General features: G+C 37.9%; 2 protein-coding genes across 4 annotated transcripts in view; one reads left to right on the forward strand and one right to left on the reverse strand.

Annotated features, from left to right (window-relative positions):
- The window catches only part of SRP72 (signal recognition particle 72), a 38,686-nt gene extending 27,103 nt beyond the window's left edge, over window positions 1-11,583 (reverse strand). Inside the window, exons 1-8 of the mRNA XM_020975290.2 lie at window positions 11,472-11,583; window positions 7,493-7,613; window positions 5,588-5,711; window positions 4,337-4,480; window positions 4,145-4,256; window positions 2,556-2,587; window positions 1,810-1,934; window positions 1,655-1,712 (exon numbers count right to left, since the gene is read on the reverse strand). Coding sequence (XP_020830949.1) covers window positions 1,655-1,712; window positions 1,810-1,934; window positions 2,556-2,587; window positions 4,145-4,256; window positions 4,337-4,480; window positions 5,588-5,711; window positions 7,493-7,613; window positions 11,472-11,583 — 828 coding nt within the window. The remainder of the gene's footprint in view (window positions 1-1,654; window positions 1,713-1,809; window positions 1,935-2,555; window positions 2,588-4,144; window positions 4,257-4,336; window positions 4,481-5,587; window positions 5,712-7,492; window positions 7,614-11,471) is intronic.
- Window positions 11,059-17,164, forward strand: LOC144455341 (uncharacterized). 3 transcript variants are annotated; one of them, XM_078148500.1, is made up of 2 exons: window positions 11,059-11,778; window positions 16,420-17,164. In XM_078148500.1, exon 1 carries the CDS (start codon window positions 11,096-11,098, stop codon window positions 11,513-11,515), a length of 420 nt encoding a protein of 139 aa, XP_078004626.1. In that variant the 5' UTR covers window positions 11,059-11,095; the 3' UTR covers window positions 11,516-11,778; window positions 16,420-17,164. The 3 variants fall into 3 exon arrangements, 2 of the variants coding, with proteins under 2 accessions (XP_078004626.1, XP_078004627.1); XM_078148501.1 differs by having other exon boundaries at window positions 11,059-11,748; XR_013484057.1 differs by lacking the exon at window positions 11,059-11,778 and adding an exon at window positions 11,785-13,422.
- The last annotated feature ends 5,316 nt before the right edge of the window (window positions 17,165-22,480 follow it).

Raw genomic sequence — 22,480 nt, forward strand, 5'->3', positions numbered from 1 at the left:
ACCAAATTTACACTTCTTTCGCTGGTTTTCACTGTCCTCCATAATCTGGCCAGGTCAACCTCCCTTCTTTTATCACACCATGCTCATTCCCACCTGTCCACTCAAATGTCTCCCAGCATGTTTTTTCCCTTCACCTACATAAATCCCAGTTCAAATTTCATCTCCTTCCATGAAACCTTTTATAATTGCTTCAGCCCACAAATGATTTCTCCCTTCTCTGAATTCCTACTGTATTTAAAAATATGCCCTACACAGTATAGTACTGTGTGATTAAAGAAGAAAAATGTGGTTTGGATTCACTCCAACAATAAGATACACTCCTAGAAAGAGAAATGGGGGTAGCTTTAATTGAAATTATAATATAGGTAGAGGAAAGCTAGATTACAGCAACATACAATTAGCAATACGACTATAGTCAGGTTAAGAATACAAAGGATAGCAATAATATAAGAAAACATCAGCAATTTGGGGAAGCACCAACACCTGAGATTCCCGGGGTCCAGCTTTCAGGGTCTCAATTGGGAAAGTCCCAGGCAGAGCATCCTGTCCATGGGTGAGAATCCAAAGATGGCTTTCCCAATTAGGATTTAAATAGGGCCTCTAACAAAGAAAGCCCCATGCCAGAGGTGTCCATGATTTTAGTAGATGTTTTTACTCGGGCCAGGAACTGGCCAAGTTCCTGGAGCAAGCAAAACATCTTAGAATATTAATTAACTTGACACATTCTGATGAACTGGCCAGGTTCCCAGAGCACATCTTTTCCTGAGAACTGACTGAATTCTCAGGTCAACATAAACAACCACACTCTGGCTATTAGCTCAATGTTTAGAGTCATACAGGGGACATGGAAGATCTTTCCTTTTAAGATTTATCAATCAAGTACTTAATGGTTTTCTAATTGTTTACACAGTTCAAGATACATAGAACTTGAAGTGGAACTCAAATATTTTTTGATTAAAGAACCTTTTATGCAAAATTACAGCAGGATTTTTAAAAATATTATTCAGTACTTAGCAAGGCGCCTCTCTCTCTCCCCCCACCTCAATGAACTATGTACAGACTAAGGGAGTTGCTTTTAATAGTATCTCAGAAAGTTCCAAAATAGAGTTGTTTCCTATATCCATATGAGTATGTGCAGATTATGTATGCATATGAATTAATATCACGAATAGTGTGTCTTTCATTCAAACCAGTCTAAAATGATTCCTAGTCTGACTAACAGATAATAAAATTTTTTGATCATCTAACTCATGCACTCTTGGAGAAAAACAGCACTGAATATACTCCAAAAATTAAAATCTTCCCCAAATGAAAAAGTCTAACAATTAATAAACTGCAAAAATACACACTAAAAGGTTGGTTTAAAAAACAAAACAAAACAGAGAAATCTTACCAATTCACACACAAAACTACATTTGTACATAGTTTACCTAAAATGAAAGGAAAGGAAACTCTTAAACCTATGCCCCATAATATGAATTTTCTACTCAAAGGAAAGCTTAACTTTCATATGAAATAATGTAAAAATTGAATACCAGAACAATTCCCCTTAGATTCTGTTCCAACAGAACTTCTCTGGTTTGCTATGAAAAAAGGAGCATTCATTACCAAACAGTGCAGAGGTAATGATGACTTCATTTAGAACTGTTCATACCTTGTTAATTGTAATGATGTTATTTGCAATTACAGCAAGCAATCCCACATCTGTTGGCCTACAGACAAGAAATGACAGTCAAAATATGAAGACCATTAAAAATAAACCCAACCCTTGTGAAAGAATACAACATATCACTTTCATAAATCTCTTACTTTAATTTTATTATCTGATTATAAAGCTGTAAAGCCTCTTCTGTATGACCCTGAAGTTGGAGAATATATGCCATCTGACCATGAATGATTGCTAGTTCTGCTTGTATGTCTTCCTCAGTCACATCCTAGATAAGAAAATATGATAAGGTTTTAATCTGAAATAACACCACATAACAAATATAGTGTTCCAAGCCTAGAATGGGCAGCCTCAGAAGTGGACTGCCCCCATAGGAAATCTTTAAGCAAACACTGGATGACCATTTGTGGGGTGTCACAAAAAAGAGTCTCTCATTCAGTAACGGATTTTAGGAGCCCGTCTCTAAAGTCTCTTTTGACTCTGTGATTCAATGACTCTTTGTAATCTCCAGGTTGAAATGACTATATGGATTGAGAGTAGTAAATATAAAGAAAACTTTTAGAAGGAAAACACAGACTCCTTAGACATAGATGATCATCCAAAAAACAGGAGCAACAATGGAGATGTATGAAGTTCTCTAACGTTTATTTTTTGTAGGTACATCTTAAATACAAGGGAACATATTTTGTTCAAAAGAATATGTAACAGTTGTCCAAGCTTCAGTTCTACCCAGACTTTCAATTCAATGGCACTTCACGACCAAATGCACATAGCAGAATTTCAACAATTTAATTAGTTCGGTCAATAAATCACCACATATTTCATAAAACCAATAAATCACTAAGTCTAACAATTATTAGATCTCAAATGCCTAAAATGGCATACTTACAGAGTCTTCTGAGAGTGACTGACGGCAAAGATCTATAGGAAATAAAATATTTTAAAAATTAACTTAGGCTAGATTATAACTCTTCTCTATATTCCACAGGGCTAGGTCAAAAGTCCATAGAGAAGATTTTACGAGTCAAGTTTTTTAATTATCTGCAAAATCAAGGTTTACTGAGAGCATCAAATATACTACAGACGTTATCATCTCATTAATTCCATCTCTTTAGACTTTTTCTTCTGCTATATACACTGAACTGCCTCTTATGAATATCTAGTCTTCTCCTTTGCTCTCACTACCTCCCAGATCTATGGGACACGTAAGTACACGCTATTTCTACCTTGCCCATCATTATTCTACTTTGCCCATCATTATTCTCATCAATTCCTCCACCTACGTTGTTCTCAACCATCTCAAATTCATGACTTCTACGGGGGAAAATGTGTCAAAAAAGAAAAAGCGTGAGTGGTTCAGGAGTCATAAGATGACAGCATATCATTCTTACTAAATTTATTTGAAGAGTCAAACATTTTCTAATCAAACATCCTATTTCTCTTCCTCATCAAGAATTTAAAAGGTATCATGAAATAAGTTAACAAAGAACCAACTCCGTAAATATCACACTTATGAAAATATTAAATAGGACAGAATGCTATTATTGATGATACCAGATTATCTCTTAATAGCAAAGACCACCTAGAATTTGTCAAAAACAAAACAAAACAAAAAAACAAAGTAAGTGTGCTAACACTAAAATGATCTGGAGGTGTTGGTATGACATAAGATGAATGAGATGACTCAGAGAATAGGATGAATAGGTTTGGCAAAGGAAACTCCTGCCACTGATACAGGCCAACACCTGTAACTTATATTCCTAAAGAGCTGCCTAGGGCACTGAGCAGTTATATGACTTTCCCATGGTCACACAGCAAGTACATATCAGAGACAAGACTTGAACAAAGACTTTCCCATCTCCAAAGGTCAGCACTCCATCCACTATACCACAATGGCCCCCTCCTCCAATGTGGGAGTATATCTCCAAAAAGGACTTTAAAGATAATGTAATCCAGTTATGTATATATAAGTCCATCCTATAACATCCTCAGTAAGTGGTCATCTATGCTCTGCTTGATTGTCTATAACCCAAGAAGCAGGCCACTCCACTTTGAGATACAGATATCAGAACATTATTTCTTCCTTCATGCCAGGATTGCCTTCCCACAACTTGTATCCACTTATCCTAGTTTGGTCCTCTGGAGCTTTGAAAATTAAGCATAATCCCTCTTCTACATGACAATCCTTCCAATGTTTGGAGATAATTATCATGTTCTTCCCAGGTCTTCTCTTCTATAAGCTAAATATATTCCATCATAAAAATGTGTCTACAGGAACATGTTACTGTAGAAAGCAAATTAGAGAAAGAGGGTCTCTTCTTTAGGCACTTAACATCTGGCTGCCCACAGACTGGAAATTCAAATCCCCATTCTCCAACATTAAATCCCAGCTAGAGATGCATAAAGCTGACATTTTTTGGAAAGGCATTTTGCGTAGCTGTACAACTGTTAAATTTAAAATTCTAGAAACATTTTTACCTTCTGCTCTTTGTAAGATTTTCAGTGCCTCGTTCAGCTGGCCTTGTCCAATTAGTGCACATGCAGTATTGTAGCACAATTCATAAGTGCCTTCTTGAAGGCCTAAGTTTTCCTGTTATGGAGCAAATTACCAAGTCAATTACTAGAATGAAACATGATTTCAAGGATGAATAAGTATGTAAGGAAACTCACTGGTACTACTCTTTCCCAGTTGCTTTGGGCAGCAACCACTGCTGAAAGGTTTGTTTTCCTTTCTTCTTCATAATCATCTTGAGAGTTTCGGATGAGATCTCGGTACACAGCCAAGCAGTCATCATAACGCTCCAACCTATACAACTGAAGAGAAAGTCAGTAAACAAAAAAATATGCTGTCAAATACACACATTGGTAGTACTTATAAGCTCATACTTTCTTAAAGTTCTAAATAGGAAAATTCCAATTTATAAAGAATGGTCAACATTCTTTGGACATTTTCTTTTTTTTTGGCAAATTTTGCACGGTACCAATATTTTTACAATGCCATTTTCAACTAATCCTTATAGCTTTTTAACACTGTAAATTCATATCTCCTTTTAAGGCTTGATATGCCATCTAAATAAATCATTCAACTGAAAGGCAAATCACTTTCACTACCTTTCTTTTTCTAAAATCTGAGGAAAATTTTATAAGGCCAAGAAAGCCTTAATTTATGCCCCTAAATCCATTAAAAAAATATAATTTAATACATGTACATATACATAATATATATACATATATACACAAATATAATTTGACTTCCATACAAAAAGATTGCTAAGCACTAACTGGAACAATATTAGATACAACAAAAGTATCCAATAGTCCCTTCCATAATGAGACTTTCCAGCTTTCCATCCTTTTTTTTCCATCTTGCTTTTTATCCTTTCCATTTTGCTTTGTTATAGCCACCATTTTCTGTACAAAACAAATTTCCCAGTACATGTGAACAGCATATAACTTCCACTAACTTCATCAAAATTGTTTACAAAGAAACAAAAAATTGGCCTATCCCATAACACATCAAATCCAGTATTCTGAAAATTAAGCACGTTAGAGAAGAGCAATCTTTGCCCTTCCCACTGTTAACCTCAAGAAATGAAGGATATACAATTCATAATTTAGTCCTGAAAATATTTATTAAGTACCTTCTACATGCAAAACATTTTGCCAGAAGCCAGGAATACTAAGCAACATAATCCTTCCCCTCAAGGACTTCACAATCTAATGGGAGCTAGTATTATGTGCTTAGGCAAGGAAGACACAAAGAATAAGGTGAGAGCAAAAGAAAGATCCTGGCAAGACTGTTTAAATATGAGGAAGGAGAGATGACTTTCAACTGTAGATATCAGGAAAGGATCCATATTACTGGGACACTATCCATGAACCTATCTAAATCTTCTCAGACATGTTTAAAGTAGTGATTACCACTTGTCCGTAAAGTTCCTTTAGTTTATCCGTCTGATGGCTGGCACTTTCTATTGTTTTCAAGGCATTCTCAATACGATTCAGCCTGTATTCACAGTATGCCTTCTCAAAGGAAACAGTATCACTGCAAGAGCAACAAATCAGCATATGATTAGGGGGAATAGTGAAATGACATCTAACCTCTTAAGACACTCCTATGTCTAAATGAAACAAATGAATTGTTATTATATACTACCCTTGTTTAATTTTCATAAAGGAAATGATCAATCAGCAGGATACCAAATTTTCCTTGCTCCAAAGACAATAAAACAATTATTTTTATTGCATATCTTAAGAGTTTTGTAATTCTAAAAAGCCTTGTAAATCCTTCCTAACCAGCTCAAAACGCCAAAACTCAATCATTAGCAAGAAAAAAAGGATGGAAATGTCAAAAGAGAATAATGAGCACTTAATTAAGCAATAAATTCAGTACACAGGAGAGAAAGACTATCAATTATGTGTAGTCTTCAAAATGAACCTATATTAACATGACATGAGAAAGAGCTTTCCAACATAAATCTTAAGAAAAACAGGCTTTTCTTAAGGTAAAAGGCAACATAATGTTTCTTTGTATTAACTTCTACCACTTGAAAATATCCTATGATCATGGATTTTGAGGAAGAAGGAACTCCAGAGGTCATCTAGTCCACTCCCCTCATTTTACAATGAGACTGAGGCCAGGGAGGTTGAGGGACTTCTCTAAGGTCTCACAACCAGGAAGAGACAAAATTTAGGTTCAGAGCCAGCCTCCCTCACTCGAAGTCCAAGACTTGCTACTGTACCACACTGCTTCTAATACCATTCCCACTTCAGCTAGCCAAACTTCCTATGCAAACTTATTTCATATTTAGCACAGTGAAATGATAATAGTATTTCTCTAAAGATTACGTGGACTGGGTAGATATTTTTGCTTGTAGATACAGATATTTTTATTTGTAGACACAGCCATGCTCAGTGCCCCAAATTCCATACTGACTTGCACATCTTTGGGACTGTCTAGTGTGTTGGCTTGGGGAAAGTGACAAGGAAGGAGTGGAAGAAATAACTCCAACTAGTTTAAAAGACTACCTCCATTAGAGAAAAACCAGGGTTCAGAGAGATCATGGAAATCACCTGACCAGTGTGGTATGGTACTGAAGGCAGTAATTTTCATCATTCAACACGGAAGATGTCAATACACACTCTGTCTAAGCTAGTAATTAATTGTTAGCATGTTTTTCTCTATAACTTATTTTATCCCTTGAACTCTTCAAGAAGCAATGCAGTCTTGTAGGGAGGGAGTTGTCCTGGGAATTAGGAAAGGTACCTCTGAAACATATTAGCTGTGTGACTGACAGTCCCAAGACACACTCTAAGATGTTAATTCACAGAAGAGTTGTGAATCTGCATTGGTCAAGGTAATCTCCTCCCCCACCGTGAGTTTATAGTACCGACAAAATTACAAATTAATAAAATGATGTCTTTATTTCTAGAGGACAGTTAACCCCAAACTTATTAACCCCAAATGTCCTTTGAAGACTTTCATCATTCCTTATATGCCCTACATCAATTCACCAAAAAACAAAATTAAAAAAAAGACCACTCTATCTTCTTCACAGTATCTTAAAGATAAACAAGGAGGTTGGAGTACAGGAGGTAGAAGAGGCCAAATTAACTTGTTCACATAGTTTTTGTTAAGACTACCAAGTGTAATACAGATTGTTTGAAATTCTGACCACTCTCTACTTTCAGAAGCACTATCAGGGGAAAAAAATAAACTATGCCACAAATCAATGAAGTTGGAAAGCAATCTACAAAAGTGTTTCTACTTGAATCAACAGATGGTTCATGAAGAACTTCCAACATCACTAAAGTTGAATTACTTACCCAGTTAACACTTTGGTGTGAGAATTGATGACACTCAAGGCTTCCTTGAAATTACCGTTTTGGATAAGGCACACCACTTTACAATGCAGAGCAGTTATATCATCTTTGTTGATCTGTAAGACTAAATAAAGACAATGTTCTTAGCTCAATATCTTTTGTGCTTTTTACTTCCTAACACACAGGGCCCTTGCTATATGCCTTCCTTACCCCGACCCCATCCTACCCCGAAGTTGGAAGTAATTCCACAGTCAGTGAAAAAGTGACTTTTCTTCATTTTTAATTTGTAAAGTAAAGAATAATAATACAAATGTATATACCAGGTTTTCCTCAAGACATCAAAATTCAATACTTTCTGTGGGTCCAAAACAAAAAAAGTTTACAAGAATATAATGCAATCAAAAAGTAAAAACTATTCTAGTACTTCTCAAATCTTTTCATCTTGGGGCCCACGCCTTACTGGGTATACTTGGACCAAAAAAGTATATATACCCGTACCCAAAACAACAATAAAAACCCAACAACAACCCCACAATTAATAATTCATCTTGCTAGTAATTTCATGAAAAATTTCATTCAGAACTTTACTTTCATTTTATTTACATTCATTCTGAGAAAAGATAACCTGAACGAAAAAGGTCCAGATGGACAGATTCACATAACAAAAGTATAACATCACTACTACTAAACAGTTTTACAAGTTCTACAGAACAAATTCTTTTATTAAAGGGATTTGTTCTGTGAAGTTGGATTCAGTGGAAGGGTTGCACTTGAGAATCTAGAGGGTCACATGCGGCCTCCATGCCCCAGGTTCCCCAACTCTGTGAAGAGAATCATGGAGACTTGCAACAGAATAGCTGTCCACCTACAGAGACCCTTTGGGTTTTCATATTTCAATCTAAGGACCACTGTCATTTTCATTGGCCAAGCTAGATGGATAATTTCCTGTGATGCAAATAGGTTTTTTAAAAAAAAAACCTTTTATAAAACAATGCATGAATGACCAATCTTGGCTTCAGAGGGACAATGATAAAACATTTCCCTCCTCTTGGGTGAACTGTAGTGAACTATGGGTACAAAAGATTGCATACAAGCTTAGGCTAGTTTTACTTAACTAGTTTGTTATATGGAAAGGCTGTAGATGCCAAAGTCATTGGGATATAACAAAGTCATCATGTAAAAATCAAAAAAGCATCAAAACTGCAAGAAAAAACACTGCATTCATTTTTCCCTTGCTTTGATAGTTATTAGTTTCATCCTTACCCAAAAATCAAATTCACATTAATTTAAGCCAAATCAGTGATGCTAACAATGAAAATTCATGACTACTTTTCTCATTGTTTGAAATAACTATAAGAGCTTTCTATATATATAAACATTATTTTTCACCTTAATGCAGCAAGCAAAAGCTGATTAGACAAAATTACCACGTCAAACAGTTGACATTTACAAGCACCTATAAAGTATATAACAATGAAGATACAAAGACCAAAACAGTCTCTGCCTTAATGGAGATTATATTCTAAATGGAATATAATGTACTTCTAAATATATACATGATAAATACAAGGTATTTGGGGGTAGCGTTTGAGAGCTGTTATCAGGAAAGGCCTCATGTAGACAAGGTAACCCTCTGGAGAAAAGATTTTAATAGGTAGAAGGGAGTGAATTCCAGGGCTGCGGACAGACAAAAATACTGAAGAATATTTTGCCATGCTGAAGAAAAAGCAAAGCAGCCAGTTGATGACACTAAAAAATGTATAAAGAGGGAGTTAGGTTGTGAAGATTTCTGAATGCCAAAGAGGCATCTGTATTTATTCCTAGAGGTTATAGGGAACCACTATAGGTTACTAAGAGGGGTATGACATGGTCAGACTGAGACTTTAAGAATATCATTTTGGCAGCTCTGTGGAGGATTAAGGGGAGGAAAAAAATGGGTGAGGGGGAGGAAATAAGAATTTATATATGCCTATGTGCCAGACACTGTACTACAAATATTATCTCTTCTGATCCTGAGAGGTACATGCTGTTATTATCCCCATTTTACAGCTGAGGAAACTGAGGTAAATAGGTGTTAAGTAACTTGCCCAGAGTCACATAGCTAAGGCTGGATTTGAACTCAGGTCTTCCTGACTCCAGGCCCAGTACTCTATCCACTGCAAATCCTAGCTGCCCTAAATCAGGATGGAACTGAGAGGTGAGAGACTTGTACAGAGATGAATTAGAAAAACTATTGCAATAGTTCTTTGGAGAAGTGATGAGGGCCTCAGGTGGTATGGTAGAGTTCAGTCATTCTTCAGTTGTGTTGGACTCTTTGTGGCCCTATTTGGGATTTTCTTGGCATGGAAATAAAAAGATAGATGGACAAATTTAAGGAATGTTCAGGAGGTAAGGGGCAGTAAGGAATAGTGATATGAAGATGATTCCAGGGTTGCAAACTAGAAGGAAAGTGATAACCTAGAGAGTAGATTTGGGGCAGCGAGAAGATTAGTTCTATTCTGAATACAAGTTTAAGTGCCTACAAGACATCTAGTTTATACAAAAAGTATCAAGGAATACTAATGCTGCTATTATGCTATTAACATTCATACCTCCATTCCCATTTATTATCACATCCAAAAGTCCACATACAGATAGCATTCTCTGTGAGGCTCAGCATAACAGAAAAAAACACATCACACATGACATTAATGCTCACCCTACCGTCTGTAACAGGGATTGCTCTACTCATCAGGTTAGAGGAAGACAGGTATAGTGTAAAGAGCACTGGATTTGGAAAGAGCTGCCCTTCAATCTCAGCTTTACTACTTACTAACCTACAGAACCTTGGGCCAGACTCTATGACTAGATGGAAATTATTAAGCATTAAGTTTAAAAAGGAATAGAAAGCTGGAATCTATGCTCTGTATATTGCTTTAACTAAGAATTAGACTGTTATAATAATTTATTATATAAAGAAATTTTGATAAAATAAAAATGCTATTTGCTATTAGATAACTTTTACACTTATTATAAGTATTAGATATTACTAAATATGTTAAAAATAAGGATATATATTAGATAACTTTAATACTAATGAGCACATTTTGAAATCACCAAACCTGAATTACTCGAATTAAAAACAAAGATAGCTCAGTTCTCTATTCCCTTTTATTCCCGAGATAAGAGCTTCTACTCTGCCCTTCAAACACTTCCAACATATACTGTACTTGTTGGCAAAATGCACATGGGCCTGTCTCCCCAGCTGGACTACAAGTTTCTTAAAGCGGCCTGGTGTAGCCGGAAAAGGCTGGATTGGGAGTCAAGTTCTGCCTGTCAACTGCATGAAACTGATTAACTGTCTCTCTGTGAACTTCAGTTTCCTCACCTGTGAAATGGGGATAATAAAACTGTTACAAAAGTGCTTGGTAACCCTCATGACCTCCATAAAAGAAAGCGATTGAATTTGTGATCTGTAAACGCCGAACCCCTAGTTTGTGGCTGCTCCCCCCACCCCCAGAGTCCTGGAGAGGACTCATTCGCCGAGCTGGCAAAGCACGGAGAGGGAGGGGCCAGGTGAGAAGGCAATTTCTCCAGGGAAGGGAAGAGAAGCTGCGGGGCCTTTAAATGCCCCCCCCCGCCGAGCTTCCTGGAGATGGGGTGAGGGAAGAGAGGCTAAGTACACGTGGCTTAAAGGGACTGAGGAACCCAAGTCGGCCGGCCTGGGGCGGGGCGCTGCGGACCGGGCCCGGAGCGGGGACAACGCTGCCGGCGGACAGCGGGCCTCCTCCACGGTCACGCGCCTCTGCGTCGCATAGACACGCGCGGGCCGGCGGGCCAGCGGTTAGGGTCCCTCGACTCGTCTCCGCCTCTCCCCTTCCCCTCCTCCGCCGGGAGCGCGCCGGAAAGAGGCCACATCTCCCCGAGGCGGCGGGCGCCTCCCGGGGTGGGGGTAGGGGGCAGTCCGAGCTGCCCGGGCGCCTGCGAGGGGCGCGGCACTCACTCTTGTCCACTGTCTTGAGAGCGCGCGTGAAGTCGCCGTTCTGACCGTTACGATTCACTTCGCTCCAGAGGGCAGCAACCGACGCCCCCCCGCCGCCGCCGCCGCTCGCCATCTTGAAGAAGACGCGGAGGTGGGCGGGGACGACCCCTGGCCCCGGAAACGGATTTCGGCGGGGACTTGGAGAGAAGTGGGAGCAGGAAGCAATACTGGACTGTTGCTAATAGCAACCGGGCTCCCGGGTCCTCCCTTGAGGGCGGCGATGCTTCTCTGAAGCTCCGTAAGTCCTACGCCCCGGCTGGCAAACGTGGTAAGAGATTGGCTCGCGTGGGAGCATCCGTTACCTCCCCTACCCAGGCCCAGCCCTAAACCATGCCGGCTCCCCTCGTTCAGCCGGACTGAGAGGGCCTGAGCCGCGGTCGCTCTACTATTCCGGCCGATGCCGCTAACTTTGAGAGCTGGGATGCTTTACTGCTTCTGTGGCAGTCTGGTGAAGCCTTCTCAGAATCATATTTTAAGATTAATTCAAGGGGCAGCTAGTGCCACAGTGGTTAGAGCACTGGCCCTGAAGTCAGAAGGACCTGAGTTCAAATTTGGCCTCAGACCACACTTGACACTTACTAGCTGTGTGACCCTGGGCAAGTCACTTAACCCCAATTGCCCAAAAAAGATTAATTCAGTAAAATAGATAAGGATTTCGAAGGAAATCAATGACGTTGAAATAGCTCTCAACGTATATATTTTTAAACTCCACAGACCCCAGATTGAAAATTCCTGCTTCATAAAAACTCTTTTGCTGTTGCAAAGGAAACTGAAATGTGATCGAGCAGTCGAGTCACTGATGACCCACTATGTGCTCCTTACTGTGATAGAGGCTGTGGGCATGCTTTCAGTGTGACGATAACTCAGTTTAATAGGCTGGAGGCTTGGCTTTGGTTCCAGGCTAGAGGGGCAAGAGGCACCCCAGGGCCAGAGGTGACTACAAAAATTACGCTATTACTACAGAAAAATACACAGGGAAAGGAGAAGGAATCTAACCGCAGAAAGTTATAGGAATAGAGAAAAGCGAGGTTCATCTTCAAAGGAGGATACTGAAGCAAAGAAACCCTCTTCTATCCCCAAAAGTAACGTCAAATGATCACCTGCCCAAAAAGAATTCATAGAAGAACTTAAAAGAGACTTTAAAAATCAAATGAGAGAGAGGAAAAACTTTTTTAAAAAATCCCAAGAAAAACAAGAAGATTATGAAAAGAAAGTCAACCAATTAGAAAAGGAGATCCAGAATTTAAGGAAGAAAATGACACCTTAAAAATTGGAATTGGGCAAGGTGAAGCCATCGAAGTTGTAAGAGATCAAGAAATAAACAAAATATAAATAATGAAAAAAAGAGAAAGTGAAGCATCTCATAAGAAAAACAACGGATCTGGAGAACAGATCAAGAAGAGAAAACATAAGAATGATTGGACTACGTGAAAGTGATAATCAAAAAAAGAATCTTGATATAATAATGCAAGAAATAACTAAAGAAAATTGTCCTGATGCTTTAGAACAAGGGGGGAAAGTAGAAATAGAAAAAAATCCATTGATCCCCTCTTCAAAGAGATCAAATGAGGAAAACTCATAGGAATATTACAGTCAAATTCCAAAATCCTCAAGGATAAAATATTAGAAGCAACAAGAAAAAATCAATTTAAATATGATGGTGCCACAATTAGAATCACACAAGACCTAGCAGCAGAGACACTAAAGGACTGCAGGTCTTAGAACACTATATCTCGAAGAGTAAAAGAACTGTGGTTCCAGCCGAAAATAACATACCCAGCAAAGTTAAGCATAGTCCTGAATGAAAAAAAAATGGACATTTGATCAGCTGTCAGACTTTCAAGACTTTGTTTAAAAAAAAAAACAGAACTTAATACAAGATTTGACATATAAGAGCCAAGAGAAACATAAGGTACATTCTAAAGATTGATTACAAGGGATTCAATAAGGACAGACCATTTACTTTTTATATATGTAAAATGTATGTCTGAGATTGTCGTTAGTAATTGGGTAGTTCGTAAGAAAGATTGGGATAGACCTGACTATGATATGACTTTAAAAAGTAAAATCATTTAGGAACAGCTAAAGAGTAATTATTTTATACAAGTGAGAGGCAAGAGGAAGAATCGACGCAGAGGAATTAGATGGGGGAGGAGGGCTAGTAGTTCTGGTAACCTACTTTCATCAGGAATGGATTTAAGAGGGAACAATACATACATATTTAGAAGAGTATAAAAGTCTTCTAAATTTAGAAGAAATAAAATGATGAGGGGATAGTGAGTAGGGAGAGGACAAGGGAGGGATCTCTAGAGGGGAGGGTGAAGGAATAGGTTATAGGGGGCTACCGAAGACTGTTTAGATTTATAGGAATGGGAGCATAGGGAGAGACCCTTGGAGGGGGTTAGGCTAAGTAATAGAAGGGCAAGGTGGAAGTAAAGTAGAAGAGTTTGGAGCACGGGCAGCTAGGTGGTGCAGTGGATAGTGCACTGACCCTGGATTCAGGAGGACCTGAGTTCAAATCCGGCCTCGGACACATAACACTAGCTGTGTGACCTTGAGCAAGTCACTTAACTCCATTGCCTAGTCAAAAAAATAAAAAGAGTTCGGAAGGATTGGGAATGAGATATGCGTGAACATAAAAGCAGGAGTAGAATCTGTTAGGGAAAGCATATGTCTATATATGTGTGTATATATATGTGTATACATGTATATGAATACATATATATATATATATATATATGGAAATATATCTGCACTTAATTGGAGCCTTGGGGTCGGGGAGAAGGGCAAAAAAAGAACAAAGTAAAAAGTACACAGCAGAAAACAAAAGAAAACTTACAAGAAAGCCAAGAAAAGATGGACAGCTCTCAATACAATATGTAGTATTTATCATGTAGGCTTTCTTGAAACAAAAATTTATCATTACATATTTTGAATCCTCTCTTATGATCTGTTATGCACATAACATCCCTTTTTTTTCTTTTCTGTATATTTAAGTTCCAGTGTTTAAGTTTATGATACATTTTTTTCCTTTTCTCTATTTTGTATTTGTGTTCTGGTGTTTGAGTCTAAAATAAAATAAAATTGAAAAAAGAAAAGAAGGCAGGGTATGGAATAGATAGTAATCCAATTAAGTGGATTTAGGACTAGTTGAGTGAATAGACTTGAATAATCATTAGTCATCAGTGGTTTCATGTCAGCTTGGCAGAATATTTTCCAAGGAATGTTCTGGGGATCTGTGTGCTTTAACATTTTGATCAGTGACATATCTAACATCAAAGATGGTGATCTGATTTGAAGATGACAGCAAATTGGAAGGTATGGCTGAGAAATTGATTGTTAGGATGTACATGCATATATGTATATGTGTATGACTGGCTAAAGTATTTGGCTAAATCTGGTAAGGTGGTATTCAGTAGGGATAAATGTAAAGACTTACTCTTGGGGCTCAAAAAATCAGCTTCCTAAGTAGAAGATAGAGGATTAATCATGACTATTCAATCAACAAGCATTTATTAAGCACTTACTTTGTGCCAGGCACCATGCTGGGTTTCCTTTGCTGAATCTTTCTCCAGGTCACAAAATCACTAATGTGAAAGTATGGTTAATAGGAATGTATATGTATAGCCTATATCAGAATCCATGCCATCTTGGGGAGAGAGGTGGGGAGGCAGGGGGAGAAAAATTTAAAACTCAAAAGCTTATGGAAGTGATTGTTGATAAATCAAAATAAATTAATTTAAAAAAAGGATATGAATAGGCAGTTTTCAGATGAAGAAATTAAAGCTATAGTCATATGAAAAAATGCTCTAAATCACTATTGATTAGAGAAATGCAAATCAAAACAACTCTGAGGTACCATATTACACCTATCAGATTGGTTAACTTGATAAAACAGGACAATGATAAATGTTGGAGAAGATGTGGGAAAATTAGAACACTAATGCATTGTTGGTGGAGTTGTGAACTGATCCAACCACTCTGGAGAGAAATTTGGAACTATGCCCAAAGAGCTATAAAACCATGTGTACTAGGGGCAGCTAGATGGCACAGTAGATAGAGTATTGGCCCTGGAGTCAGGAGGACCTGAGTTCAAATCCAGCTTCAGACACTTAGTAGCTGTGTGACCTTGGGCAGGTCATATTGCCCAGCCCCCCAAAAAAACTGTGCATACCCTTTGACCCAGCAATATCACTTCCAGGTCTGTATCCCAAAGAGATCATAAAAATGGGGAAAGGACCACACGTACAAAAATATTTATAGCACCTCTTTTTGTGGTGCCAAGAATTGGAAACTGAGGGGATTCCCATCAACTGAGGAATGGCTGAAAAATTTGTGGTATATGAATGTAATGGAATACTATTGTTCCATAAGAAATGATGAGCAGGCAGGCCTCAGAAAAACCTGAAAAGATGTGCCTGAACTGATGCTGAGTAAAATGAGCAGAACCAGGAGAACATTGTAAACAGTAACAGCAACATTATTCAATGACTTACTTTGATAGAGTTAGCTCTTCTCAGCAATTCAAGGATCTAAGACAATTCCAAAAGACTCATTATGGGAAATGCTATCCATATCCAGAGAAAGAACTATGGAGTTTGAATGCAGATTGAAGCATACTATTTACTTTTTCTTTATTTTTTTGTTTGTTTGTTTCTTCTTTGTCATAGTTCCTCCCATTGGTTCTAATTCTTCTTTACAACATGTTTAATATGAATGTGTATGTATAGCCTGTGTCAGATTGCATTCTGTCCCAGAGAATCATGAGAAAATGCCCAGGATCCTGTAATTTACTGAACTACCCTAAATGGGATCCTAATAAAAGGAAAAGCTAAGGTTCATTCTTTTTTATTGATGTTTTGTACTTCTGTGATAGCTAAAAAAAACCTCTTTGTTTTTTGTCTTGCAGTTCTCAGTTTCTGCAAGTTGGCTGTGCTTTGGACAGACCTTCTCCTTCAGCTGCTTACTATCCCAGCCCTGCCCTTTCCTGGAAACTTACCTATCATGTACTGGAAATATATATGTCCCATGCTGAGATCTCCCTACCAATCCCTAGCACCTCCTTGCCTGTGACATCAGAAATAGGAAATCAATGAGATGCTCATGAATAAAAACCTCACAATAAAACCCATAACCTTCTACTGTGTCATAAAAATACCATTGTGTGGAAGAGATGGGATCCCAGCTGTCTCATCCATAGACTAGGAGGACTTTCGAAGAGCTAATGAAGCCATTTATGCCAAGTCTAATCCCTGGTACCTCCTTGCCTGTGACATCAGATATAGGAAATCAATGAGATGCTCATGAATAAAAACCTGCCCCATCACAATAAGCCCATGACCTTCTACTGTGTCGTAAAGATACCATGGTGTGGAAGAGATGGGATCCCAGCTGTCTCACCCATAGACTAGGAGGACTTTCAAAGAGCTGGTGAAGTCGTTTATGCCAAGTCTGGAGTCAACCTCTCTGATGGAATGTAACTGACCCCCTCCCCCAATTCTCACCTACTAGTGTCTGAAAATCCTACCTCAAGTTCTGACAGCCTTCTTCTATTCTTGATCCTCCTACTCATGGTTTCTGGTGTTAGACCTTTGGCCTTCTCTTGTGTGAGTTAAAATGCACCATAATAAAAAAAAAAACTATTGCTTCGTTCATTACTGGCCTATTTTACTGTTTTGTGAAAACTTCCTTTAAAACTTTAAACTACTGTTATAGGCCAGGACAGAAAGATTGCACTTTTGTACTGTTCTGCTGCTACTATCCTTTATTATACATATTATTATACATATATATGTACCTACATACATATATACATATATATTATACAAATCAGGTTTGTAAGTCTTTATTGTTACTGTTGCTGTCCTCCACTCCGGGCAAGCACTATGGATACTTTTTGGTTTTTAATTACTTTTAGGCAATTGGGGTTAAGTGACTTGCCCAGGGTCACACAGCTAGTGTCAAGTATTTGGTCTGAGGCCAGATTTGAACTCAGGTCCCCCTGGCTTCAGGGCCGGTGCTCTATCCATTGTGACACCTAGCTGCCCCTCTGTGGGTCCTTCTAACTACTGTTAATGTCTTCTGATACTGGCAAATATTGTGAGACCTTGCCACTGCCACAGTCCTTAACTCTGCTTCACTACTTCCCATTGTTTGGGTCTCCTCCAGCAGATGGTGCTAGTTACCTACTCTCCAGGTAACAACATTTCTTCAACATCTGGATTACAGATGAATTAAACTGGAACCTCAGCTGATATCACTTGTTTTTGTTAGAGTAGGAATTCTTTGTCAGTTAAAGATTGGCTCAGATAGCCTCTGAGGTCCCTTCTTACTTTAAAAGTTTGTGAGTCTGCAAACCTGGAGACGTTCATTACCAGTAAGTTGACCACTTGATGAATAATTTGGCCATGGCAATCCATGAAACAAAAATTTAAATGACCTTCAGTACCTCTTCTGGTCTTACAGTGAAGGTGATCAAAAAAGAAGATAGGCATATCACATTGCCAAATCAAGGGATAACAGGTGGACAGCCCACTCGTATCTTCATAATATGAAAAATTGAGGAAAGCCCCCCAGCCTAGTGGGTGGATTCCCTGTGTTAGACTTATGGGAGAACTTGGCCAACAGCCACAACCGGTGGGCAGGTGTGGATTTGCATTGCTGAAGAGAATATCTGAATTTATGAGATCACATCTTTTTGAGCATATAGATGACTCCCAAATTTATATCTATATATGTATATCTATATGTATGTATGTATATGCACATATCCACATATACATACATATATATCCTGATCTCCATTTTCATCTTTCTACCACTGCTAGACATCTCCCCCAGGATGACCCATTGGCATCTCAAATTCAGTGTGTCCAAAGCAGAACTCATTTTCTTCCACCCTAAATCCATAACACCTCCAAACTTCTCTTTATGTTGAGGATACCACATTCTTGGTCACTTGGGTTGTAATCTCAATTTCTTTTTGTTCTTCACTCCCCCTTATCCCCATATTCAAGCAATTGCCATGTCCTTTGTACCACTCATATTCCATTTTCTCCAATCTACCTCAGTTAAGGCCTTTATCACGTCTCACCTAGACTATTATAATAGCCTCCTAATTAGTCTTCCTGCCTTTAGTATCTTTCTTCCCTAATCCATCCTCACACAGATACCAAACTGATATTCTTAAAACAAATATGACCATATCTCTTCTTTATTCAAAAATCATTAGTGGCTTCCCATTGTCTCTAGGATGAAATATAAAACTCTCAGCTTTGTATTTAAAATCTGATACAATCTAGTTCCTACCATGTTTCCATATGTATCTCATACTCTTACATGAAGCCATTCCAAAGGGCATTCAAGTCCCTGAGGTGTCATTTGACAAGAACAAGAGCCTCTTCCCACTCCCCACCCTTGGCTAAAGAAGAACCTTATGAACTTCAGGGACCAGAGGGTTTGAACTTACGCTTCAACATTCTAGCATTTTCCCAGAAAAGCTAATACAGTATTGGGAGATGAGGACAAGCTAGACACAATGAGAAAAGGCAGCTCCAAGACTTTACAAAGAATTTAGCAGAAAAACTATACCATACCTAGAAGGAACATTTTGAGGACTTCAACAAAAGGACTTCGGGAGTTATGTTAACCCCTTTGTCACATGTACTTTATAAGCTTCAGCTCACTTTCTCCTGCATATGTGCTGGCTGGCATATATACAGTATTACACAGACTTTTGGGAAGAAAGTTTTGCACAAAGTGTACCAACTCTGTAGTTGGTACTAATAATAGTACCATATATAATAGTACCATAATAGTAAAATGCCCCTTTCCAAAAGTTAATTGTCTGACTGACGTCATCTGATAGTCATGGGAAAGTACACTGGTGGGTGCTCATGAGCTATAAGCACTAGAAAATGTACCCCATAATCCCTACAGGCACTCTAGAGCCCTGAGAGGATGTAGTAGCTATGCTGTACAACCTACCAATGCAATTAAGAGTTGGGATAATCACTTCAGCATGTGTTGTAATAGTTTCAATTTTAGTTCACTAGTTCCTCTAAATGTCCTCTGCTCTTGAATCTCTTGAGTCTTTGTCATAGTTATTCATGCCCTGTCCTCAGCCTTGGGTTACAAAACAGTAATATTCATGTACCATAATTTGTTTAGCAATTCCCCAATTGATTGGACATCTACTTTGACAGACCTTGACTTTTACTAGCTTTGTAAATCATGTGGACTGTGGGGAGTTGTATTCTCTAGTGAAACTAAGTTTTCTCCGTGCTTAGGGAGATAGCTGTCATTCCTAGGGTGGCAACAGAAATCTCAAGTGACCATATGTATCCCTTGGCGATAGAAGCCTGCCAGAGCTGGGTTCTGCTTGATTCTGTGAACTGAGTGCTTGTCATTTGAAGAGGGAGCACACCTGGAACAATACCATACATTAGAATCATTAGAGGTTCCCAAACTTATTTGGCCTACTGCCCCCTTTTTAAAAAAATTACTCAGTGTACCCCCTGGAAATCTTTTTTTTTTTTTTTGCTTTTTGGTGAGGCAATTGGGGTTAAGTGACTTGCCCAGGGTCACACAGCTAGTAAGTATTAAGTGTCTGAGGCTGGATTTGAACTCAGTTACTTCTGACTCCAAGGCCAGAGCTCTATTCACTGCACCACCTAGCTTCCCCTGGAAATTTATTTTCTTTAACCCTTTAACACTTTTTAAAAATTTGTGTCATTTCAAAAAATATGTATTTTTTGAAATGACACATCTTAAATGTAATAATTTGTTGTAAATTTGTGGGGGGGAGGGGTTTCCTGCATTGAAATTTTGATGACACAATATTACATCATATAACCATATAGTATTTTATTGTAAACAAATCATTATCTACATATTCCTGCCAATGCATGCTGGACTTCCTGACAAAGCTCAACATGCTCGCCTGCTAACACTTGCTTGTTAAGACCTGTCAGCGGACTTGACCATTGATCAGTTATAACTTGCATTTTATGTGTTATTTGGAAAATAATGTAATCACTACAACTTGAATTAACTCTGTTACATGACAGATGAAACATATACAAACGGTCTTTCAAAATTTTCTTCTCTTCTTTCCTTATGCTTCCACCACCCCCTTATTTTTATTCAACCCTCCCCCAGTTGCATCTGAGGCTACTTCTGCCCCCCCCATCATTCTAGTGCCCCCTAGAGGGCAGTATCGCTCACTTTGGGAACCTATAGATGAACCAGTAAGACATATGGGGAAGGTAGAGGCTCTCCAAAGAGGAAAGAGAGAGTTGACTTGACTATAGGTTTATGGATGACCCCTTTGTGTTTTTTTTTATCAGCCTGAGTGCCTATATGGAAGACTGAGGACCCTTTTCTCTTTTTGTAGAGCTTCTCCTATTTCCTGCAAAAAACCTCAGTGGGAAGATAAATCAAAGAGCTTGATTACTGAAAAATCCTCAGATTATTTTTATAAACCCAGAAGTATTTTCCTACAGCTGTATTACAGATCACATTTCCTTTGTTTTACCAGTATCTTAATGGTTTCTTCTATAGTTGAGCTTTTAGAAGTTTACTGAGAAAACTAAAGCTAAGTTCCTTAAATTCAGTAACCCATAAATCCATTTGTAACCAGATTTTTAAACCTTTGAGATGTAAATCAAGTATATAAATTTGTAATTAATATTTAATAGAATTACATGATTCTCTAATGTAATAGGACTAAAGAGTCTGTGTTGCATTATGAATCCACTCATCCTCACATTCTGATACATTTGCTTTAGGTCTACTTGGTCCTTCTTCCCCCTTAGTGCTTTTCCTATGAGGGGATTATTGGATAAAATTCTGTCCTACTCCCAAGCCAAAATTCATTTAGTGATTTTTTTTTTAGAAAACTCAAGTTTTAAACCTGTATTGTTTAATAACTGCAAGTTCTTCTTGAACTTTTAATGGCAGATGACTGAGGCTTTTGATTTCCATCAAGTATGGTTTATGAACCCAAATTAGTTTTTTCTAATCAAAATTTGAAGAGAAGTATTTCTGAAACTGTGTCTCCAGGCACTTCAGATGATCAATTACAACTTTTATAATTAAATCATTCAGAAGGTCATTTCCAATTATAAAATCATCTGTGCCTGTAAACATTTCTAAAGAATAATTTTCTACCCTATTCTTCTATGTCTTAACATTTTTAGTAAAACTTTCAGTTTTATCTTTTAACATACAAATATGTTACAATTTTTTCCTTGAAGTGACATGTTTAAGTAATTGAGTTTTTCAAGAATATCCAACAAATAAGAGTTTTGAAAGCCATAAGTCATTATGAAAAAATTAACAAAATCACATTTCTACTCCATCAAAAAACATGTGTCAATTTCAATTTTAAAAATCTGTTTAAATTTCACCTTCTTGAAAGCCACCTTACTTCTGAATGTAGTAATAAGCTTTTGTCTTTCCAAAATTTTGAAAACAAATAACTGTTAAGGGCGCAGCTTTTAATGAAATTAATGATTTTGATAGTATCACAAAGCACAATATCTAACTCTGTTGATTTTTTTTGTCTACAAGTGCCTCCCAATGGATCATGCAGTGAGTAAAAGTGTTATGTTCATTGCCATTAGCTTTAACTTTTGCTATAAACCCAACATATTTACCCATCACTGCTCCAACACTGCACTGTCTGTACAGACTCCAATGCAATTTTTCCAATGTAAACCTTCATTTGTGAAAAATTCATCGACTTTAAAATATATATCTTCCCCTCTTGTGTACCCTTCCAAAGTGCAACAAAACAATAATTCCTCACATAGGCTTCCTTCATAAACACATCTTATGTAAAGCAACAACTGTGCCATGTTAGAAATATCAATTGTTTCATCTAACTGAATTGAAATTTTGGGCTTCCCGCAAGCTTGGTAATAAGCTGCTGGAATCGGTCATTGCTAATTTCAGAAATTCTTTTGGAA

This window comes from Phascolarctos cinereus, unplaced genomic scaffold (assembly GCF_003287225.1).
Source record: "Phascolarctos cinereus isolate Bilbo 61053 unplaced genomic scaffold, phaCin_HiC Scaffold_9;HRSCAF=440, whole genome shotgun sequence".
In the NCBI taxonomy this organism is placed as follows: Eukaryota; Metazoa; Chordata; class Mammalia; order Diprotodontia; family Phascolarctidae; genus Phascolarctos; species Phascolarctos cinereus.